General features: G+C 37.8%; 5 protein-coding genes across 11 annotated transcripts in view; 1 reads left to right on the top strand and 4 right to left on the bottom strand.

Annotated features, from left to right (window-relative positions):
* Positions 1-876: 876 nt before the first annotated feature.
* On the bottom strand, positions 877-7,448 carry LOC124639770 (zinc finger protein 43-like). Its single transcript, XM_047177236.1, has 11 exons — positions 7,289-7,448; positions 6,951-7,218; positions 6,551-6,713; positions 6,146-6,225; positions 5,737-5,867; positions 5,218-5,360; positions 3,553-4,652; positions 3,004-3,167; positions 2,262-2,371; positions 1,834-1,938; positions 877-989 (listed from the first exon to the last, which is right to left on the bottom strand). Exons 1-11 carry the CDS (start codon positions 7,319-7,321, stop codon positions 896-898), a joined length of 2,391 nt encoding a protein of 796 aa, XP_047033192.1. The 5' UTR covers positions 7,322-7,448; the 3' UTR covers positions 877-895.
* A 187-nt stretch (positions 7,449-7,635) lies between these two features.
* On the top strand, positions 7,636-13,349 carry LOC124639435 (transport and Golgi organization protein 2). 6 transcript variants are annotated; one of them, XM_047176793.1, is made up of 8 exons: positions 7,636-7,789; positions 8,214-8,343; positions 8,488-8,638; positions 8,987-9,097; positions 9,247-9,367; positions 9,565-9,786; positions 9,990-10,088; positions 13,136-13,349. In XM_047176793.1, exons 3-8 carry the CDS (start codon positions 8,497-8,499, stop codon positions 13,257-13,259), a joined length of 819 nt encoding a protein of 272 aa, XP_047032749.1. In that variant the 5' UTR covers positions 7,636-7,789; positions 8,214-8,343; positions 8,488-8,496; the 3' UTR covers positions 13,260-13,349. The 6 variants fall into 6 exon arrangements, with proteins under 6 accessions (XP_047032749.1, XP_047032748.1, XP_047032752.1 ...); XM_047176792.1 differs by having other exon boundaries at positions 7,638-8,027; XM_047176795.1 differs by lacking the exon at positions 7,636-7,789 and adding an exon at positions 8,020-8,063.
* LOC124639434 (serine--tRNA synthetase-like protein Slimp) lies at positions 13,337-14,857 on the bottom strand. The gene has a single exon (XM_047176790.1). The coding sequence runs from the start codon at positions 14,855-14,857 to the stop codon at positions 13,496-13,498; it is 1,362 nt and encodes a 453-aa protein (XP_047032746.1). The 3' UTR covers positions 13,337-13,495.
* On the bottom strand, positions 13,337-15,655 carry LOC124639438 (zinc finger protein 593 homolog). Its single transcript, XM_047176797.1, has 2 exons — positions 15,421-15,655; positions 13,337-15,181 (listed from the first exon to the last, which is right to left on the bottom strand). The coding sequence occupies exons 1-2, from the start codon at positions 15,530-15,532 to the stop codon at positions 14,847-14,849; spliced, it is 447 nt and encodes a 148-aa protein (XP_047032753.1). The 5' UTR covers positions 15,533-15,655; the 3' UTR covers positions 13,337-14,846.
* A 746-nt stretch (positions 15,656-16,401) lies between these two features.
* Positions 16,402-19,368, bottom strand: part of LOC124639697 (clathrin heavy chain) — a 44,106-nt gene continuing 41,139 nt past the window's right edge. For both annotated transcript variants that reach the window (XM_047177146.1, XM_047177147.1), the window contains exons 27-29: positions 19,246-19,332; positions 18,930-19,056; positions 16,402-18,518 (exon numbers count right to left, since the gene is read on the bottom strand). In XM_047177146.1, the coding sequence (XP_047033102.1) occupies positions 18,412-18,518; positions 18,930-19,056; positions 19,246-19,332 (321 nt within the window). In that variant the 3' untranslated portion in view covers positions 16,402-18,411. The remainder of the gene's footprint in view (positions 18,519-18,929; positions 19,057-19,245; positions 19,333-19,368) is intronic.

Genomic DNA, 19,368 nt, shown 5'->3' with positions numbered 1-19,368 from the left:
AGGGTCCGTTCAGACAGACCGGCTCGGAAAGAAGAGCAAATTCTTAACACGTTGAAAATCGAGTACTTAGTATTTGTAGCAAGGTTTATTTTTGGATGTGCACTGCTTTTGTCATTAAGAATGCTCGGAGGCGCTCGGTGTGAAATAATAAGAGGAGCCGACCGACTCCGATCGCGTACTTTTTCTTGTCGTTTGGCTCCGATTGCATGTTCTTTAATGCTCGCGCAGCCGATCGGCTCCGGTCTGTTCCGAAAAAATTCGCGCCGATGCTCTCCGAGCCGGGCTGTTTGAAGTGACGTCATAGGTTGTATTTGGTTATTTTATTCGTATATTGTTGCAAAGACTGTGTTTTTTGTAAATATAATGATTATATGGATGGCTTAGCGCGAGTTTTTGTGAAATAGTTGATATTGATTTTCTTTTAAAAGTAATTGTCTTAAAAAAATCTGGGATTTATTTCATCGTTTTAAATAATAAAAAATAAGCGACAATATAAGTGATTTACTATCACAAAAATTCGTGCTAAATCTGCTGGTTAAATCATGATGTCAAAATTATTACGTAAGAATAAATATTACTTTTGTATTAAATTATTTTATTTTAACACCTCTTACCAACTTCATATGGTCCGGAGCGCACAGCCACATCACTACATACAAATTCTAGCCGTCGTACCACAAAAACTTTTGAACGTCTGTTGAACACTTGTCTAAAAATATTATATATTATGACGTTGAAATATGGTCCGTTTTGCAACCACACTTTTTTAGTCAAGTGTTCAACAGATGTTTAAGTTTCTGTAGTAGGGCTGTAAGTGTAGTTGATCAAATGCTTATTTAGACATCTCCCTGTGATCAGGGCTATAAAAACAAGGTGTTTTGGTTAAATGCATAATTTATTTAAGGTTTAAGTTTAATATCACAGATGTGGCTCTCGATGGGGCCTTCTTTTGCGCCTTCTGCACCTTCTGAACCGTCTCCGCCTTTACGCTGAAACAATAAATTAAATATTAGTAGGTATGTATATGTACAAAAATAGGAGCCAAAGACACAATAAACTTAAGTGCAACGGACTTTTATTAAATAGTTAAGAAAGATCAATTTTAACATTCTTTTTGAATTTTGTTAAAAATTGAGTCTATTTATTTATTTATTCATTCAGGTAAACCAACAAACATATTGACTAAACAAGTACAGTTGCTTAGTTTCATACTTATGTGTTTACAGTGTAAATGTTACAGGCACAACATTTACAATAAGTTACAGAGAAGAGAACAATACTAAACTTATCTAACATTACTCCAAAACTGAGTTACTTTAAAACTGGGGCCCGATTCTCCTAAGTTAATAATGTCAAAATCGAATAGAAATCGAATCGCAATATGATAGCAATAGCAGTTTTAACCATATCGGGCATTCTGCTACTAATAAAAGACCAATCGTATTCGATTGACATTTGATTGGTGTGCGATTGTTCTGCTAATTTGGTGATTTTGGTCTATACGGTAGTTTGCTGTACAATCATTTTGCAATCGTAAATCATTTGCAGACAAAATGATTCATTTTTGAATGACAGAAAAGGATAAAAACGTTTATTTCAAAGAAAAAATAGCGGAATGCCACATACGCTTCAATCGTAATCGAGTCGGGATTGGATCGCAGTCGAACGTGAATCGTATGTTGCTTAAGTAAAATTAGGAGAATCGGGCCCCTGATTTAAATACAATTTTAAACTGAGTTATGTGCAACTTTAAACCGGAATGAAATGCAACTTAAAAAACCAATGAAGTGCAAAGTGCTGCTGGGCCCCGCTGGGGTAACATGCAGTACTTACAACTTGGTGCAGTCGACGTCTCGTTCATGTCGCTTGAGGTGTCCCGCCTGAGGGAACGTGCGCTTGCAGATGTCACATACAAATGGACGCTCGCCTGTGTGGGACCTGGGATATACGTGTATGCTTAATATTAAATACGTTTGTTGTAGACACGATGGAGGAATAAATTTAATTAAGGAGGGTAGTATAAAATTATTAATAATCTTCTGTCAAGACTTTTTAAGCTGCAGGCGAATGAGCCTATCATAAGCTTATTTATCCTCCAACTAAAAGATTTGCGTTCGTTTTGGAAAGTCAGTTTAATAACGGCTTATATTAAATTACAAATACAACCAGTTTTTTATTTGTCTTCTAGTAACTTGGGAAATCGGAATTTAAAAAAAGGGTTCGGTACAAACAAAAGACGAAGCTAGATAAAAAAGAAATACCTTTTATGTACAATAAGGTCTGACTTCTTGTAGAACCTCTTCTGACAGTCTTTGTAGTCACACGCGTGCGGCTTCAGACCGTCGTGGTCACGGTCCAGGTGTTCACGAAGCTGAAATATATAGTTAACGTTGAAATAAAACTACTTCTACGGATTTTATCGCGGTATATGTATTACTTAATATTATTTACCAGTACCAGTCTTTTACAAAAAGTGACTGCTTATCTGACCTCCTCAACCCAGTTACCCGAGCAAACGAATACCAAACTGAACTGCTGAATAAGTCTAAAATTTAAAAACCGGCCAAGTGCGAGTCGGACTCGCGCACGAAGGGTTCCGTACCATTATTTATGAAACAGACAAAAATATCACGTTTGTTGTATGGGAATACAACAAACGTGATATTTTTTTGGCTACCTGTTACTGCTGCCAAAGATGTTCCAAAGATGTTTACAAAATATAAAAGGGACAAAAAAATCACGTTTGTCATATGGGAGCCCCCCAAAATATTTATTTAATTCTAGTTTTCAGTTGTTGTTATAGCGGCAACAGAAATACATCATTTGTGAAAATTTCAGCTCTCTAACTATCACGATTCATGAGATACAGCCTGGTGACAGGCGGACGGACGAAAACCCTTTTCCCTTTGGGTACGGAACCCTAAAAATCACATAGGATTCGGCGTTGGACTTTAAAAAACTGCTCAAGAAGTCTAATTTTAGTTAAAAAAAAATAAGTCTCACCATCCAAGCAAATCGGAAGACGCGATCACATATCTGACAGCAATGTCCACAGATTACACGCGGCGTGTGTTTGTCTCGAGTGTGCTTGTTTAGTGTAGATTTGTAGCTGAACTTCTCGCCGCAGACCTTGCATTTGTGTTGCCGGAGAGATGGCTCGTGTGTCGCTAAAAATAGGAATAAATATATCTAGAAAATTAAGAGTAAAATTGGTATACCTGATAACGTATATCTATCTAATCTATCTATCTATACATACTCATGAAGATTTTGTTTGTTTACTTGAAGGAACTAATGATCCGATTTGACAAATTCTTACAGTGTTAGCTATTTGTCGAGAAAGGCTATACTTCTTTATATCCAAGTGCATGAAGATGTTCCCAGGAGATGCGGGTGAAACCGCTCGCAAAAGCTTGTAACATAATCCAATAAAAATTACTGAACCCAGTTAAAATTGATTACTGGCGTTTTTGTATTAGAAAAATAATTGAATTACAATGCAAGTATTAAAAATATTTGACAGAATCCAAAATAAAGCAGTTGCATCCTTACCTATATGAGATCTATAATTATCCTTCTTATTGAAAACCTTGTTACAATGTACGCAAACATATAGAACTCTTTTAATAACATGCTTAGCTTTCACTGGCTTCTTCTGATTGTCAGAAGCCATTACATTCATCGGCACTTCACTTAGTGGCTCTTCTAATTTTACCACTACTGGCTTGTGATATTTCATAGTCTTCTGATCTTCAGAAGCCATCGAATTCATGGGCATCTCTGTTACTGGTTCTTCCAGTTTCACTACTACTGGCTTAGGAAATATCAGCTCTTCTGGATTGTCTATGCTAGGCTCTGGAACTTCCGCCTTTATGCTAGGAACCTCATTTCTAATTTCAGAAGAAGGAATAATATTTTGTTCCTTAATTTTATCATTAACTAATTCTACACCTATATTCAACATGTCAGTTAACTGCTCAGCATCAATTTCACTATTTAAACTTATTATAAATGTATCATCATCCTCAGTAGATATATACTGAACATTATTTTCACCAATCAACTGATTTAAATTAGCTGCTAAATTCGTACTAGCTTCTAAATCCACATCACTTTCAAATATTGTAGCACATTCATTCACAGACACATGATTGTCTAAAATATTAGTTTTTTCAGGTATATTCATAACTTCAGGAGGATTTAGTAACTCATCGGGCAAATACTCAGCTTTGACATGAAATAGTGTATTCATAATTTCCTGATCCATACTTTTGCTGCCGTCGGTAAAATCGAAAAGAATTTCAGCATTTTTATCCGTACCGTAGTCCATATCGTTAGTGTTTGTATTGAACATATGGCTGGGCTGTATGCTATCAAAATCTATATCGTTATAAAACAATTCTCCATCGAGTATGTGTAGTTGATTCATTTCTTTTAATAGTTCTATCTGCATTAAGTTTTCTGGGTTATTGTCTATGTCTGTTGGGTTGTATACGTTTAGTATCTCGTTTTGTGTGGTCATAGTCATATAGTCGTCTTCGGCAGATAGAATGTCATCGACTATGTTGTCTACGATGCGATTTGTGTCGTTTAGATGGTTCTTATCTTCTTTGTCGACTTCAGGCGGCTTGGGGGGAGCGATTGTGTGTTGTCTGAAAGATTGAAAGGGATAATCGATTATGAAATGAAATGAAATCGTTTATTTTGCAAGTTGGACATTATATCACTTTTACACGTCATTTTAAGAACGCTGAGGTCGGTATTTCCTAATGACTGATCCCTGAGAAGAAACGCCGAAACAAACTCAAGGGTATAAGGTTAAGCAACGCTTGGTGCGGTCGGTCCGTAGATAAGTGACCATCTTGTCGCAACGAGGTCTTCCGAGTGTCGGAGAGTACGTTTTTGTGGGTTTGGCAGTAATTACAGGTAGCCAAAAGCCAGTCTGACAACCATACCTACCATAGTCTATCAGGTTGCCTGGGTAACTGGGTTGAAGAGGTCAGACAAGTAGGTAGTTGTTTTACTATTGTGTTAGATTGGCAGCTGACCTAAGTAGGAAAAGGCTAGACAGACTTTTTGAAGTTCAATTAATAGTTTAAGCACTGAAACCAACCATTAGGGACTATGGGCCAACAGAAAATGGAGGAGTTATTATAAAATACCCCTTATTTCCACGGAAATTAAGTACTAGGCTATCAGAACTAGCTAGAAGCTTACCTGACACAGTGCTCTAGTAGAGCACTCTTGTACTGGAAGCTCATGCCGCAGACTCGGCAGTAGTTCCTGCGCGTCTTGTCTGTCGGCTCCACGTTGTGTCTGCTCAGCTGACAGTTGGCAGCATGGCGTTTCATTGACGCTAACTGAACAATAATGTTAATTTGGTATAGTTCTCGCAATTTTTTTGTTTTCAAATAAAATTGCGCGTGTACCGGCGCAGAAACCAATTTTAGATAATAAAAGAAGGTAGATAATAAGAGCAGTTTTGCGAGAACTGTACAAGATTTTGTACATGTTATTTTGTTTTGAGGCTACCACAAAATGTGACTGATTTTGTCAAAAGCTTTTTAAATTTCATCTGTTCAACAATCGTCTGGTTTTAGGCAAATAGCAAAAACTATCAAAAAATACATCCAGATTAAGTAAGAGAAGTTTTCCTATGTAACTATAGTAGTCCCCAAACTTTATGCTTAAACGTAGAATCTAGTAGGGAGCCGTCATTAAGTTTGGTAATCATACCTGTTGGAACCTATTCCCGCATCCGGAACAGCAGTAGGGCTTCTCTTTGCTGTGGGTCAGCATGTGGCGCTTCAAGTTCGACTGGTCTTTGAAACGATGCTCGCATTCTGGACAACTGTATTTCTTTACATCTGAAAACATGAATATGAATAAATTAATAGACTAAAAATGAGTCAGTACATAGCATAGGGGGACTAGACAGAGTACATAAGACAGTAGTGAGTAGAGAGTGAGAGTACATAAGGGAATTTATACATAGAAATAGTAAATATCGAAGAGTATAAGTGAGTAAGGGAGATTATACAAGGGAGATAGGAGTTTATGTGTGTAAATAATAATTGTGACATCACAAACAAAATTATGTTACATGCATGGTAATTGGTACTCAATTACTTTGAATAGATCTTACCACTGTGCACATTGTCCTTATGTTTCTTTAAATCTGAGGGTTTGGTGAAGCTTTTCTCACACTGGTCACATTTGTGAGGTCTGCAGGTCAAAAATGATAATTTATTTTCAAGGAAGTCATTACATTTTGTCACTATATTTTGTCATCAATCAAAAACAGGTGTTGATGCTATTTATGTTTTGTAAACAACCCGAGTTTTGTTATGGCTGGTATATTCATTCTATTTAATTATGAGACAATATCCATTGTCCATCCATGTACATTATTGTACATACAAAAAAAACCTTCATATTATTAAGCCAAAGAGTTTGAATGCACTAATATAAGGAACAAATAGACTAATTGGAAAAATCATATAAGTAATTTTCTAAGGATGAAACTAGCAGAAAGTGGTATTTCTCATACTTATAATCCAAATGCTTAGAGAACAAGTGCTGCTGCAGATTCCACAGGGCCTCAAACGCCATGCTGCACTGGAGGCATTTCCACTCTCTCTCCAGCGGCTTGTGAGTAAGCCCATGCTTCATCAACTGCTGTTTGGTAGAGAACTTCTGGTCTGGACATCTGTCTAAAACAAATTGGGTATTTGCTTTTAGATAAGGTAAATATAATCCTAAATAGTTGATTACCAGATTGTTGTATTGTACTTAAACAAAAAAAACTAAATTTCAGCTTTATATATCCCTTCAAATTGAGCTTAACTTGCATTGAAAATCAAACAAAACAGACCAAGATGACCCACTGACCGGATTACGATCTAAACAACAATAAAATTAATGTCCTCAAAATTCATTTAAATACTCACCACAAATCCACGAGTTTTCCTTGGAATGTACCCTCAAGTGTCCGTAATACTTCTTAGCATTGTCAAACTGCTTCTTACAAATTTCACAGTGCAATGTAGTGGGCCCATTGAGGTCAGGCTCTTCCAATGGCTCGTCACCAGACAGGAACTGCGCCAGAACGTCATCAGGCCCCAACAGCGATCCGTGAGGCGGTAACGTAGCCTGCAGCTCATCGTACCCACACTCCTGAGGCTTCGAGAAAAAGTCCGTAGTCTCCGAATCCCCGAACTAAAATAAACACGAGAATAAGTCGTTTCAAGTCATAAAACAGATGTTTGTTAAATCTTGTTGTACTCACTGGAAGACTAAAAAATGGTAAACTCGAATCCATTCTCGATATTCATGTGATCAAATAAACTAAGTAAATTAAATCTAGAGAAAAGTAAGACAAAATTAATAATAAATATGCGTTCTTCTCAGTCTTTTTAATATTTCCATTTCACAATGAAAATTGACATTGACATGACAACTTTTTATTCCACCTATCATATGTCGGGGCTCGCCAGGGCTTGCGGGCTTGCTGTCTAGCAATCGATTTTAGGCGATTTTTGAATATTCTCTATGAAATGCTGCCCCTTGATTTTTTGTTTCGACCATAGAGTATAGTAAATAGATATTTTATTGAACTGTCATCTTAGTCAATCAGCTGATTCAACAAACAAAAAATTTAAAAATATGAAATAATATTTTTTCTTTTACAATAAAGGTTTTCGTTTACAGAAAGGACTTAAAATCCAACTAGAAGTTAATCAAGATAATCAATCAATTGTACAATACGAGTATACAACGGACTGATATTGTAATTATGACGAAAATATCTTAGATATTTGCATGTTATTTGTATCTAAGTTTAGCCGAAATGTTGTACCTTGTACCTACCGATCGAATGACTAAATTATCACCAGACTTGACAAACAATGAATTGTAAATAGTTAAATGTCTGCTGATAACAAATTTAATCAGTACCTCCTTGTAGAAATTGCTGTCTGTAGATTATACTTTTGATAAGTATTTACCACATCTCATTTCAATAACAAGTAAGTAATAGAATATTGACTTGGTAACTCGTCTAGGTAGTTTGGTTCCTAGTATAAAACTTGACTCATTACCATTAGTCTACTAGTTTATAATATTCATTCTATCATGCTTTGTACTTTTTATCGTGACTTCCCTCGCATTCTGAAGAAGTTCACGCACCAAAAGTATCCTATTTCCTGCTTCAGGTATCCAGCAATCCCTGTAGTAAATTTTAAATATACTGGTTCAGCCATTTACCATTCAGCTGCTAGAAGACTTCATAATTGTATTGTAAGAAAAATAAAAGAAGCTCATTTTGATCCGGGCAGCAAAAAGGTACTGAACACTGGACTTGCTACCATGTTAGAAAAAATATTATATAAAGCATACTTTTGTTAACATTTTCCAAACTACATACTGGTGAATTATCTGTTTATTTTTTGTTTTCTTTTTTTTTAACTTATTCTTTCTTTTTTGTAGATAAGAAAAATGTGCATCTTATTCATGTATAATGGCACCAACGATCCCAAGAGCGACTACAGTCTAGTACTAGTCTCAAACAGAGACGAGTATTATGACAGACACACTCAAAATATGGCCCCATGGAATGAAGATCCTAACGTTCTCGGAGGTGTAACACCTTTAATTAAATCAGTCATCACCATTTCAAATTAAATCACCATGCCAATTTCATGTCACAAGTTTTAACATGTGGGTAGGTACATATTAAATACTACAGCTGCATGAACATAAGGCCCAGGACACGTTATCTACTCTGAAAAAGAATCACACTTCTATTTCACTTCTATTCACTTTCCTAGGGGTATATAAAAGTTTCAAATTATTTATTTAATTTCATGCTACCATCTCAGCCACAACTCATAAATATTGTCATAGGATCTGCAAGTTCTCATTTCTACTTTATTTAATGTTCTGCAATTGTCTACTTGTCACCATAAAGCTTTTCTTCTCTTTGCAGGGCGTGATTTGGAAGTCAATGAAGGGGGGACTTGGTTAGCTGTTGCTCCAAGGCGTAAAAAGCTGGGAGTGCTGTTAAACATAGCAGGCAATAACAAACCGGATGCCAAAAGTAAGTTGTCTTCTTGACCCTACCAATTTCAATCCCTGCTCCCGACATTCTTAAATAAGCTATATTACTGGGTGGAGTCACTGGCTAGTGATAGAAAAATAGAATGAATAACTTTTTGGTTGTCACAAAAAATATCTGCTTTTTTGTAGGTAGAGGAAAAATAGTGGCTGACTATGTCAAAGGCGACAGGCCCATCAAGACCTATATTGAACAAATTAAAAACTACACTGAGAACTGTAACGAGTTTGTATTTGTCTCAGTAGAATTCAGGTACGCACCTATATCTGCAGAAACAAAGAATAATAATCCCTTCAAATGAATAGGTATAATAGTAATTTACTACCTCCAAAATTAACGAGAACTCTCAATGTACCTAAGTATTGTATTTAGTTGAAGAATTCATTTGAAAAAGACTTCATACTAATAATTTTGCAAGAAGCTTGATGCCTGTTTACCGCTTATTTCAGGCAAGGTGGCCCACTAATATCTTCATACAACAACGCGAATGACGAGCTGGCAGAACACAAGGATATTTATGTGGGCTTCGGCAACTCCCTGCCGGAGAAGCCTCTGAAGAAGGTGGAAGCGGGCAGAAATAAACTGAAAGAAATCATAACCACGTTCAACAAAGTGTGTATGCAGCAGGAACTTGTGGATAAACTTATTGAACTTCTCAAGTGGGAAGAGAGGTAAGATGAACAGAGGATATAATAAAAAAAAACAAGTGCAAAATTACTGGAAAGTTAGGCAGAGCATTGTCTAAACCAGGTGCGTGCCTTCTAGAAAAGTTATCTAAGTGGCTATTTCAAAGTTCATTTTTTGTAGTACCTACCTACCTTCAAAGTAATAAGAGGTGCCTAGATAGTTTTAATTCAGAAGTAATATTTTTCAGCCACCTACCAGATCACCAGTTGGAGAAAAGGCGACCGAATTTGTTTAAAGAACTGAGCTCTGTTTACGTGTGCATACCGCAAGGAAGATACGGAACAAGGTATTACAAGAACTCGCTTTCTTTTAAAAAATATATATTTTATGGTGTGCGTTACCCAGGCCAGATGTTGTCGAAAATGATCATTTTAATCTTATAGATAATTATTTGTGCGGCTTCTGTAATTGTTGCGCACATTTTTAAATTTGTTGCGCTTATAGTTTTTTAATTATCTCACAAAAACATTTCCTGCTGGCGTAACGTTACCCCAGCCAGACCTTTTTCTTTCTAATGGGAATATTTAAATAAATATTACCTATAAAATTAGTTGTCTAGATAAAGTAAATTTTGTGCCATATTTTGTATTTGTTCTTTCTTCGGTTGCGAAGTTATTCGAGATTTTGCTGGGGTAACGTTTTTGGTTTTGCTAGATCTCTGAAATGGTTAAGCGGATTCTTATCATATTTTGTACATGACTTCCTAGGACTAAGTTTAAAATGCATATCTTAAAAGTTATTTCATTAAATGAAAAAACATTTCAATTGGGCCCAGCACTCTCAATAAGAGGTCTAAAGACTTGCTTTTCGTTATTTTAAAGCTTGTAACTGCCTTCAAATGTATGTGAAGTTTCATTAGTATCCTGTAAGTATTTAACAAGTTATGATGATATTCAGTTCTTCACGAGCACGGTCTTGACGCGTGCGGTATTATTTGGCCACTGGATTGGATATATGAACTGAATGTTATCTCAATAATTAGTTATATAGATCAGTTGTATGTCAGTAAAATTTCAGCTCAGTACATTGGATAATTAATGAGATAATACGATTAAAGTCATTAGGAAGTGAATGACCGTGGTAACCCGACCAAGTTTAGGTGGTTACGAAAAATAATATAATAATAATATAGTTATCTCCACCACGGGTGTTATACCCAATCACCTCCACCATAGCCTCAAGTTAATAGACCTTAAAGACTCCACTTATATCCAACTTCAAAAAGCCGCAATCCTCAATACGTGCCGAATAGTGAGAAAGTTCATGCAATTAGACGAACATTAAATAACACCGCAACACACACAATAACACACTACACGCTGCATTTACTTGGCACCCGCCCGTAAATGCAGTCAAAACTAGCCAAATGGCTAATAAACAGAAATGTTTACCCCATATATAATAATAATATATATAACCCCGCAGGGCATCTGAGGCGGATGACGGGGAGTAGCGACCCCGCGGGGCTATATATCCGAGTGCTCCAGGGAGAGTATACCGTCCCCCATCTCCGGCCTGCCGGAGTGAAGCATGACGGGGGATAGGTCTCCCGCCTCTTGGCTTGCCTTCATCGGCCGGTCAGAGTGGAGTCGCTAGAGTAGGGTTAGCAGCCCGCTCGGAGGGTAGGTGCCTCGTGGTAAGTGGCGAGTGGGCCGGTGATGCTGGACCCACAGGGAGCGCGTGATCTGCGTTTAAAGTCCGCCGAGGTATCCTCACCCTTCAGCCGCTCATGTACCTGTTGCCCCCTTGTCGCGATTTAGCGACTGATTCCCGGGGGCCCAGTAAGTGAGTTGGCGAGTCTCCACCTGCCATTTTTACGTGTGCAAACATTGTTATCGGCAGGTGCCATAGTTCCCATAGTTATCCCAATTCCTAGTCCATTAGCATCCCATTACAATAGCCCAAGTAGTTTTCATCCATAGTTAGCAATAGTTTAGCACAGAACCGGGGATTGTCCTTGGGTACATTTCTATAGTGTATACAGGGATAATCGTCGGTTTTGTGTCACCATTTCATTAAAGTTGTCTCAAAAGGGCTTCAGCGTGTTGGCTTCGGCCCCACGTTTGCCTCCCAAAAATCCGGGACTCTAGTCCCGAGGTCTGGTAGAGACATACAAATATATATAATATAATAATAATATATATATAATGCAAACAGTTCTAGAAAACAATACACATAAACTTTATCACGATCGCGCAATACTAACAGATAGAACTGTCCACTATAATAGACCAGATATAACCCTTCAGGATAAAATAAACAAAGTCACCTACCTTATAGATATCGCAGTACCCAACACTCATAACTTACAAAAAACAATAGTAGAAAAAATAAGCAAATATGAAGAACTTAAAGAAGAGGTCACAAGAATTTGGAGACAAGATAAAGTATATGTAGTGCCAATGATCGTCTCCACCACGGGTGTCATACCTAATCACCTCCACCACAGCCTCAAACTAATAGAACTTAAAGACTCCATCTACATTTTACTACAAAAAGCCGCAATCCTCACCACGTGTCGCATAGTACGAAAGTTCATGCAATTGGACGAACATGGCATAACACCTCAACACACAAAATAAACACACACATACACCCTACACGCTGCATTTACTTGGCCCGTAAATGTAGTCAAAACTAGCCAAAAGGCTAAGAAACAGAAATGTTTACCCCTATATAATGGTAATATTTATTTAAATATTTTTAGAAAGAAAAAGGTCTGGCTGGGGTAACGTTACGCCAGCAGGAAATGTTTTTGTGAAATAATTAAAAAACTATAAGCGCAACAAATTTAAAAATGTGCGCAACAATTACAGAAGCCGCACAACTAATAATTATCTATAAGATTAAAGTGACCATTTTCGGCAACATCTGGCCTGGGTAACGCACACTATTTTATGAACATTTTTATTTGAATAATTTCGTGTCGTGGTGGCCTAGTGGGCAAAGAACCAACCTCTCGAGTATGAGGGCGCGGGTTCGATTCCAGGTCAGGCAAGTACCAATGCAACTTTTCTAAGTTTGTATGTACTTTCTCAGTATATCTTAGACACCAATGACTGTGTTTCGGATGGCACGTTAAACTGTAGGTCCCGGCTGTCATTGAACATCCTTGGCAGTCGTTACGGGTAGTCAGAAGCCAGTAAGTCTGACACCAGTCTAACCAAGGGGCATCGGGTTGCCCGGGTAACTGGGTTGAGGAGGTCAGATAGGCAGTCGCTTCTTGTAAAGCACTGGTACTCAGCTGAATCCGGTTAGACTGGAAGCCGACCCCAACATAGTTTGGGAAAAAGGCTCGGAGGATGATTTTATTTGAATAATTTGTTTTTTCAGAACCCACACTATTGTGCTGGTCACTAAGACAGGACATATGAACGTCATTGAGATCACTCAGGAGTCACCCATTGATCCCCTAAAGCCCAAGTGGGTTAGAACTGAATACCAATTTGATTTGTAAATGACCAGGTAAACTGATATTGTATTATATTTTTGATATTATTACTCATGAGATTATTAGAAAATTAATAAACAGTATTTTTGAATAAAATACGCTTTTTATTCATATAATATTTCTAGAAATAACACCTTTTTATAAGACTTGAGAAAGAAATGCACAACAAAATCTCTATATCAAAGAACAATAAAACCTCACAGGAAAAGCCATTTCTGACTTTATCCTTTGTTATAGAGATTTTAATCACAATATAAATATCTCTCGATCTTTGCAAATTTGGGAACAGTAAACTCTTCATCCTGCTCCAGTGCACACGCCAAAAATTTGGGTACATTCAACAATGTACCGGAAACCAGATGAGGGAATTTATTCTCTTTATTTTCAACATAAGTTAGCATTAACCTCTTACTGAGGAAGTCTCCACTCACGGACACATTGGCCACCTCCACATAGTCTTTTAAGGATGTTGAATACATCTCTACTGAGAGCCTGAGTGATTCCCACATAGACAACTTGTCAGCTGAAACTAAACTCATTCGGAAATGGTACCCAATTTTACTGTATGCAAGTTTTACTGTGTCAATGAGCTCGTCAAGCAATTGATCTTGGTCCTGCTCAGTTTTAGAGGCTCCAAAGAATTCTACAACAGATGACTGACTGACGTGGAACAGACTGTCCTCTTCAGCAGCTGCAGGTATGTACTGCCTCCCCATTGTAAAGTACTTCAGGGGCAAGGCTTTGGCCGGCAACACATTCTTGGCATGGTATGCAAGGAAGGAGCAGAGAGATCCCCCACCAGTGAGGTGCAATCTGCTATCAATATTAACTTTAGTGTCCTCATTATGATGTAAAATGAAGCTGACATCAGGGTTAGTATGGTCTTTGCCACTGCCTTCAACAATTAAACTTTTAACAAAATCTGGATTTGAAAACTGCACAAAATTCTTGTCTTTCAGTATTTTGCTGAAAAAAAATTTTGCTCCCAACTCAAACATTGCTCCGTTTCCTAATAAATAGTAATTCTCATTCTTTTTAAAGTCAAGAATATTCATTAGTTTGCCTATTCTGAGATGGTTCTTCTCTTTCTTGGGTCGAGAAAGTTGTGAGTATAAAATTTTGTTTTTGCTATCTGGTGTGCGATAATGTAAATTGTTTGGTATCTTTAAGGCTTCAACCATAGCAGCTTCTTCTGCTGACCATAGAGGTACTTTTAATTTCTTAATATTTTCTTTAATGAGATCACTTTGCATTTTAAGTTTCTTTGTGTTTTCACTGTCTGGTTCATTTTTGATCAGCTTCCCAAGTTCTTGTGATAACTCTTCCTTTTTCTTGGTATACTCTGCTTTCTTTGCATTGAGGTCCTCATAAACCTGCCAGAGACCTTCTACCTTGGCCAGGTCAATATCAGCCTTCCTTTTTTGCAGAACTTTTTGTAAAGCCTTCTTGTCCTGTATTCTTTCAGGGAAATCAACATGTGGAGTTATGTAAATAAAGTTTTCAGTAGCTTTGGCACCACTTACAAATAAAGCAGAATTCCTTGTTGGCTGTATGTTACAGCCCCTAACCTTAATAATTACGTTTGTAAAGCTTTTACGCAGCATCTTGTGTTATTTTCTGCTTTTTACTTGGGCTTATATCGTCTATGATTGCATCACCATCCGCATCTGCTTTTTCGGTGTTTTGTGAGACTATTTTTCTTTTAGCCGCCTGCTTGAAGTTGCCGTGTCCTGCGGCGCGTTCTGACTCCTCGATAGTGTAAGGCTCGAGCTCAAGCGCCTTCAACCTTCGCTTGTGGACTTTTGTTTTGAAGTGCTCGTTAAGCGATTGCTCGTTTATGAAATATCTAGCACAATGTAAGCAGTAATGCTGCGCTGCACCCGGCAGGTCCAAGTCTACACTTTGATTTAATAACTTCTCGGCGTTTTCTGAAAGACAAAATGTTTGCCATATAAACACTGACAGTCACAATTTATGCTATAATTAGAATTTTGCAACTAACCAACGCAGTGAAAGGCATTATAAAATATTTCTTAAACATTAAGCTATCATAAAGTAAATTCTATCACAAAATCAATAAATTGAAACACGAGTTTTACACAAAATGTTAACCTCAAAAACTGACTGACAAGCCATGTGACGGCTCCCACTCGTAAACAAAACATACCTTCTTTTATATCGTCGTCAATTTGATCAAGATCCTTCTTCCGATTTCTCACTCTCCACCTTTTCTTCAGGTGGGTGTCACCGTGGTGATATTTTTTTCGTTTGTATGTCATTTTAATGACAAAATATTCAACAACACTTATGAATCGAAATGTGTTTGTGTGCAAAGAAAATTGCGTCCGTGAACACGTGAAATGCCGATGTGTGCAGTGTTTGACATTGCCAATTGCGACTTGACGTAATAACTGTCATTGTCATTAGTGACGGTTACTACTATTAAAAATATAGTTTCTACCAAATCGTGTTAGTAGAATAATGGTAGAATACAATAACCGATCTATCCGTTGATTTGCGATTAGAGAAATAGAATTTTGACATTAGCTCAATATACATTGTGTCTCTAATCACTTGTTACAGATATTTACCACGGTAAAACAAATACTAGCATAAGATACCGAATTTATAGCAACACTAGGTCCTGCCAGCGGATCCACCCTTTTTTTTTTTTTTTTTAGCGACGTAAAATCATCAAATGACCCCTCCCGCTGTGGGTTAGCAGCGGTGAGGGAGTGTCAGACTTTTACTGACTAAAATCGTCGTGTTCCGTCATAGGCCTTTTATGTACCAGGGCCGCGGTATCTCTTTCGAACAACCCGCAGCCCCGGCAGGCCTTGGCCCTGCTGGGCCCCGCTGGGCTGCTGGGCCCCGCTGGGAGCGGATCCACCCTCAAGCGGACGTAAAGTATTTTATTCTCATAATAAGCTGTATTACTGCAGTTTCATCAAGATCCATTCGGTATTTTTGCTTGACAGAGAATTTCATAGTGTTCAGCATCTGTGATACATACTAACTTTTGCTTCGAAGAGACTTGTATTTTTTCGTTTAAAAGCTCTCTGTATAAAATTGCTAAAATACTATTTCTGGTGTTTCAGCATTCAGTGACATTTTATGGTTGGAACAGGGATATTCAAATCAAATCCGGTTTCATTTATTCATATAATATAATCTTACAATAATAAAATTCAGGGAAACAGTATCATACATGAATAAATACAATGCTAATAATAAAACAATGAACTTTCTTTCTTTAAGTTAATAAAATTTGTTTTATTACGAAAGAAAGTGAAAACGAACTATAACAATTTTATTACCGATACTAGCTTATCGATCGTAGATTGTTAATGATAGGAATGATTTGAATGAATCATTTAACATCAATGATTATATTTGAATTGCAACTCGCAATGTTACCGGCGTAACAACATGTGGCCAATGCTACTTGGCTCGGGCACCGCTTATACATAAAAATATTCTCTACAAATGATAAAGTGTATGTGTCCCGGTGCCTGTAGCCGGGGAAATGACTTAACGATCTAGTGAAGGCATCATCATGTCTCGACGACAACGCAAACTGAAGCATCACGCGTGTACTCCAAACTCACACGTTCAAACATTACACAAAAGAACTTCGTACCACTAATTCCGCCTAAAGTAAACCTAAACATATCTAAAAAATATTTAATTTACTGTAGAGTAACTCGGAAACCGGTCTCTATAATATTTCAGTTAATTTCAACTGGCTCATATGAATCAAAATCATTATATACATATAACAATACTATTATATTTTGATGTAAAATATCTGATCACAATTACTGTAGAGGTGTATATTCCGAAATTATTGCACGACATAACTGAGTCATGTAAAATAAACTGTTCAGTCGAATGCATAGATTCCATATCCCATAATTTTTTTCTAACAAAAAACAGGTGATTCTAATAATGATTAATAACGTAAATAAAAAAAATAATGTTAATGATAAAGATTTGACACTAATCGCTAATTTCAAATGTTGAATATTTTTTTAATAAATTTAATTATCTGTGGTGTCATCGTAGTCCACTATGTACATATACGTATATTACATGTCGTATGCACCTAGTGGCGGTAGATACCTATAGACGTCTTGACTTCACACCCTAGTTACTGAATAATTAGCGAGGCCGACCAACAATCCGGACAGTTTCGAGTATTGATCGAGCCATAATATGCGTGGGTGTGCCACCAACACGTTTGTAAGCACCTTCATGTCACACTACTCTCGGTCTACATCCGTGACAACAGCAACTATTCAAGTACACCAAGTATTTTACAATATTACTTTATCTAATTTTACACATAGAGTTGTAACGAGCGTTGTAAAACAGAGTATTTCAAATACACAGATGAGATAGCTTCATCGATAACAACGATGAATCAACAGAAATGTCTTTATAAATAACTAGCTAATGTATTATAGACAGTTTTGAGTAACAAGAGACAGGCAACTCGTTACAACCCTACTAAAAAGGTACAAGATTGCTGAACATTTAATATTCGATTAGTAATCGTGTTAACATATTAATGTTGAAGTGACCGCTCTAAACAATGTTAATATTAATCGCAAGCGACAATTTCCACGATATCTATATAACTCTCATGATTAAAAAATAAAGCACTTTGTTGTAATGAGAGCTATTTAGCAATCAAATATATTAATATAATTTGTACAGGCTAACAATATTCATTTGACGTATCGGCCCGTCGGCTAAACTACGCGTAACATTTTAATTTATACTCTATGCACTTCCGACCGTCTTGACATAATACTTTTTTTACAGTGGGGGGACGCAAAGGAAACACTATAACGTTAGGCCTCGGCGTATAGAAAAATACCCGGCACTTTGAGTAGAAAACTTAGGCTAGTTCATAAGTCCTACGCGAAGCCGGCGGCGGCGGTCGCGAGCGCATAGAGCGGCTCTTCTGCCGGGGACTGCTGCCTCGCGCGGCCGCATCGCGACCTGACACCCACGCAGACACACGAGGTGATAACGTCTCATTGAGGAATAACATAGAGCCTACACCCTTGTTCGCAAGTGACATCAGTCAGTGATCACCCCGGGTGGCTGGGTGAGCTCAGCGGTGGCGACAGTACCGCGCGGAGGAGCCCCCCTACATGCCGTAGCCGTGGTAGGGCGCGGGCGAGGGCGCCTGCGCCGCGTACGCGTAGGGCGACGCCTGCGCACCTACTCCCGCCGGCACGTACGGCATTGATGGTCCTGCGGGATAAAGGTAGTTATAGAAAATGTGTGCATACATAAAACAAAATAGTAGTTAATACTTTTGAAAAAAATTAAGTAATAGCTGCACGGGACAATCGATGATCCTCCTTGTATGGACGACCACCTATGTTATCGAGTTAGCATGTGAAATTATGTAATTTTGCACATCTTTTGGGCCCATTCACTACAAAGAGTAGGTATTCAGAAGCCAAAAGCCTAAAAACGAATCCTTCGTAAGGGTATCGTGTTACCCCGGTAACTGATTAATGAGATCATTAGACAGTCTCTCTATATAAAACACTGTCGCTCAGTTGCAGCCTATTCAACTGAAAGTCGACCCCAACATAACGTAATTGAGAACAGACTATAAGCAGTTGAACATTGTAGAACAAAATGTGTATAACGTACCGGCGGTAAGCATGAGCTGTGGCTCCATGATCATGGCGGGCTTGGCTTCGTGCTCGGCGCTCTCGGTGCTGCGCTTGGCGTCCGCCTCCTCGAGCTTCTCCACCTTCGTCGTCAGCTCGCGGACCGTCTACAATATGGAACAAAATAATTCATGTTTTTCTCTACTGGCAGCAAAAGAAAAGCTTACGACTACCGTGTAATATGGTGGCTTATACAAACATTTAGCTGCCACTTTTTTGGTAAATAAAGCGAGAAATATTTTGACAACACTCCACTGTAATTGTATGTAGTTTGTATAAACGAAAATGAAGTTTACCTGAATAAGGAAGGGCATGGCAAAGTCCATGATGTTATGTCTCCACGCTAACTCGATGACCACGTCAGGTTTCAGCAGGTCGTAACACTGGAAATAAAATATATTGAATATATGAGGAGAATA

This window comes from Helicoverpa zea, chromosome 19, assembly GCF_022581195.2.
Source record: "Helicoverpa zea isolate HzStark_Cry1AcR chromosome 19, ilHelZeax1.1, whole genome shotgun sequence".
Taxonomy (NCBI): Eukaryota; Metazoa; Arthropoda; class Insecta; order Lepidoptera; family Noctuidae; genus Helicoverpa; species Helicoverpa zea.
This window is presented reverse-complemented; position numbering and strand designations above follow the sequence as displayed.

Bases quoted from the DNA above. Each gene is read 5' to 3' on its own strand.
- LOC124639435 (XM_047176791.1), top strand. From the start codon at position 8,134: ATGCTTTGTACTTTTTATCGTGACTTCCCTCGCATTCTGAAGAAGTTC. The intron at 8,344-8,487 runs GTACTGAACACT...TCTTTTTTGTAG, and splicing joins TTGATCCGGGCAGCAAAAAG to ATAAGAAAAATGTGCATCTT. The intron at 9,368-9,564 runs GTACGCACCTAT...CGCTTATTTCAG, and splicing joins TTTGTCTCAGTAGAATTCAG to GCAAGGTGGCCCACTAATAT.
- LOC124639438 (XM_047176797.1), bottom strand. From the start codon at position 15,532: ATGACATACAAACGAAAAAAATATCACCACGGTGACACCCACCTGAAG. The intron at 15,182-15,420 runs GTATGTTTTGTT...TTTGTCTTTCAG, and splicing joins TGACGACGATATAAAAGAAG to AAAACGCCGAGAAGTTATTA.
- LOC124639770 (XM_047177236.1), bottom strand. From the start codon at position 7,321: ATGGATTCGAGTTTACCATTTTTTAGTCTTCCA. The intron at 6,714-6,950 runs GTGAGTATTTAA...AATTTGTTTTAG, and splicing joins GGAAAACTCGTGGATTTGTG to ACAGATGTCCAGACCAGAAG. The intron at 3,168-3,552 runs GTAAGGATGCAA...TCCTATTTTTAG, and splicing joins TAATTATAGATCTCATATAG to CGACACACGAGCCATCTCTC.
- LOC124639434 (XM_047176790.1), bottom strand. From the start codon at position 14,857: ATGCTGCGTAAAAGCTTTACAAACGTAATTATTAAGGTTAGGGGCTGT.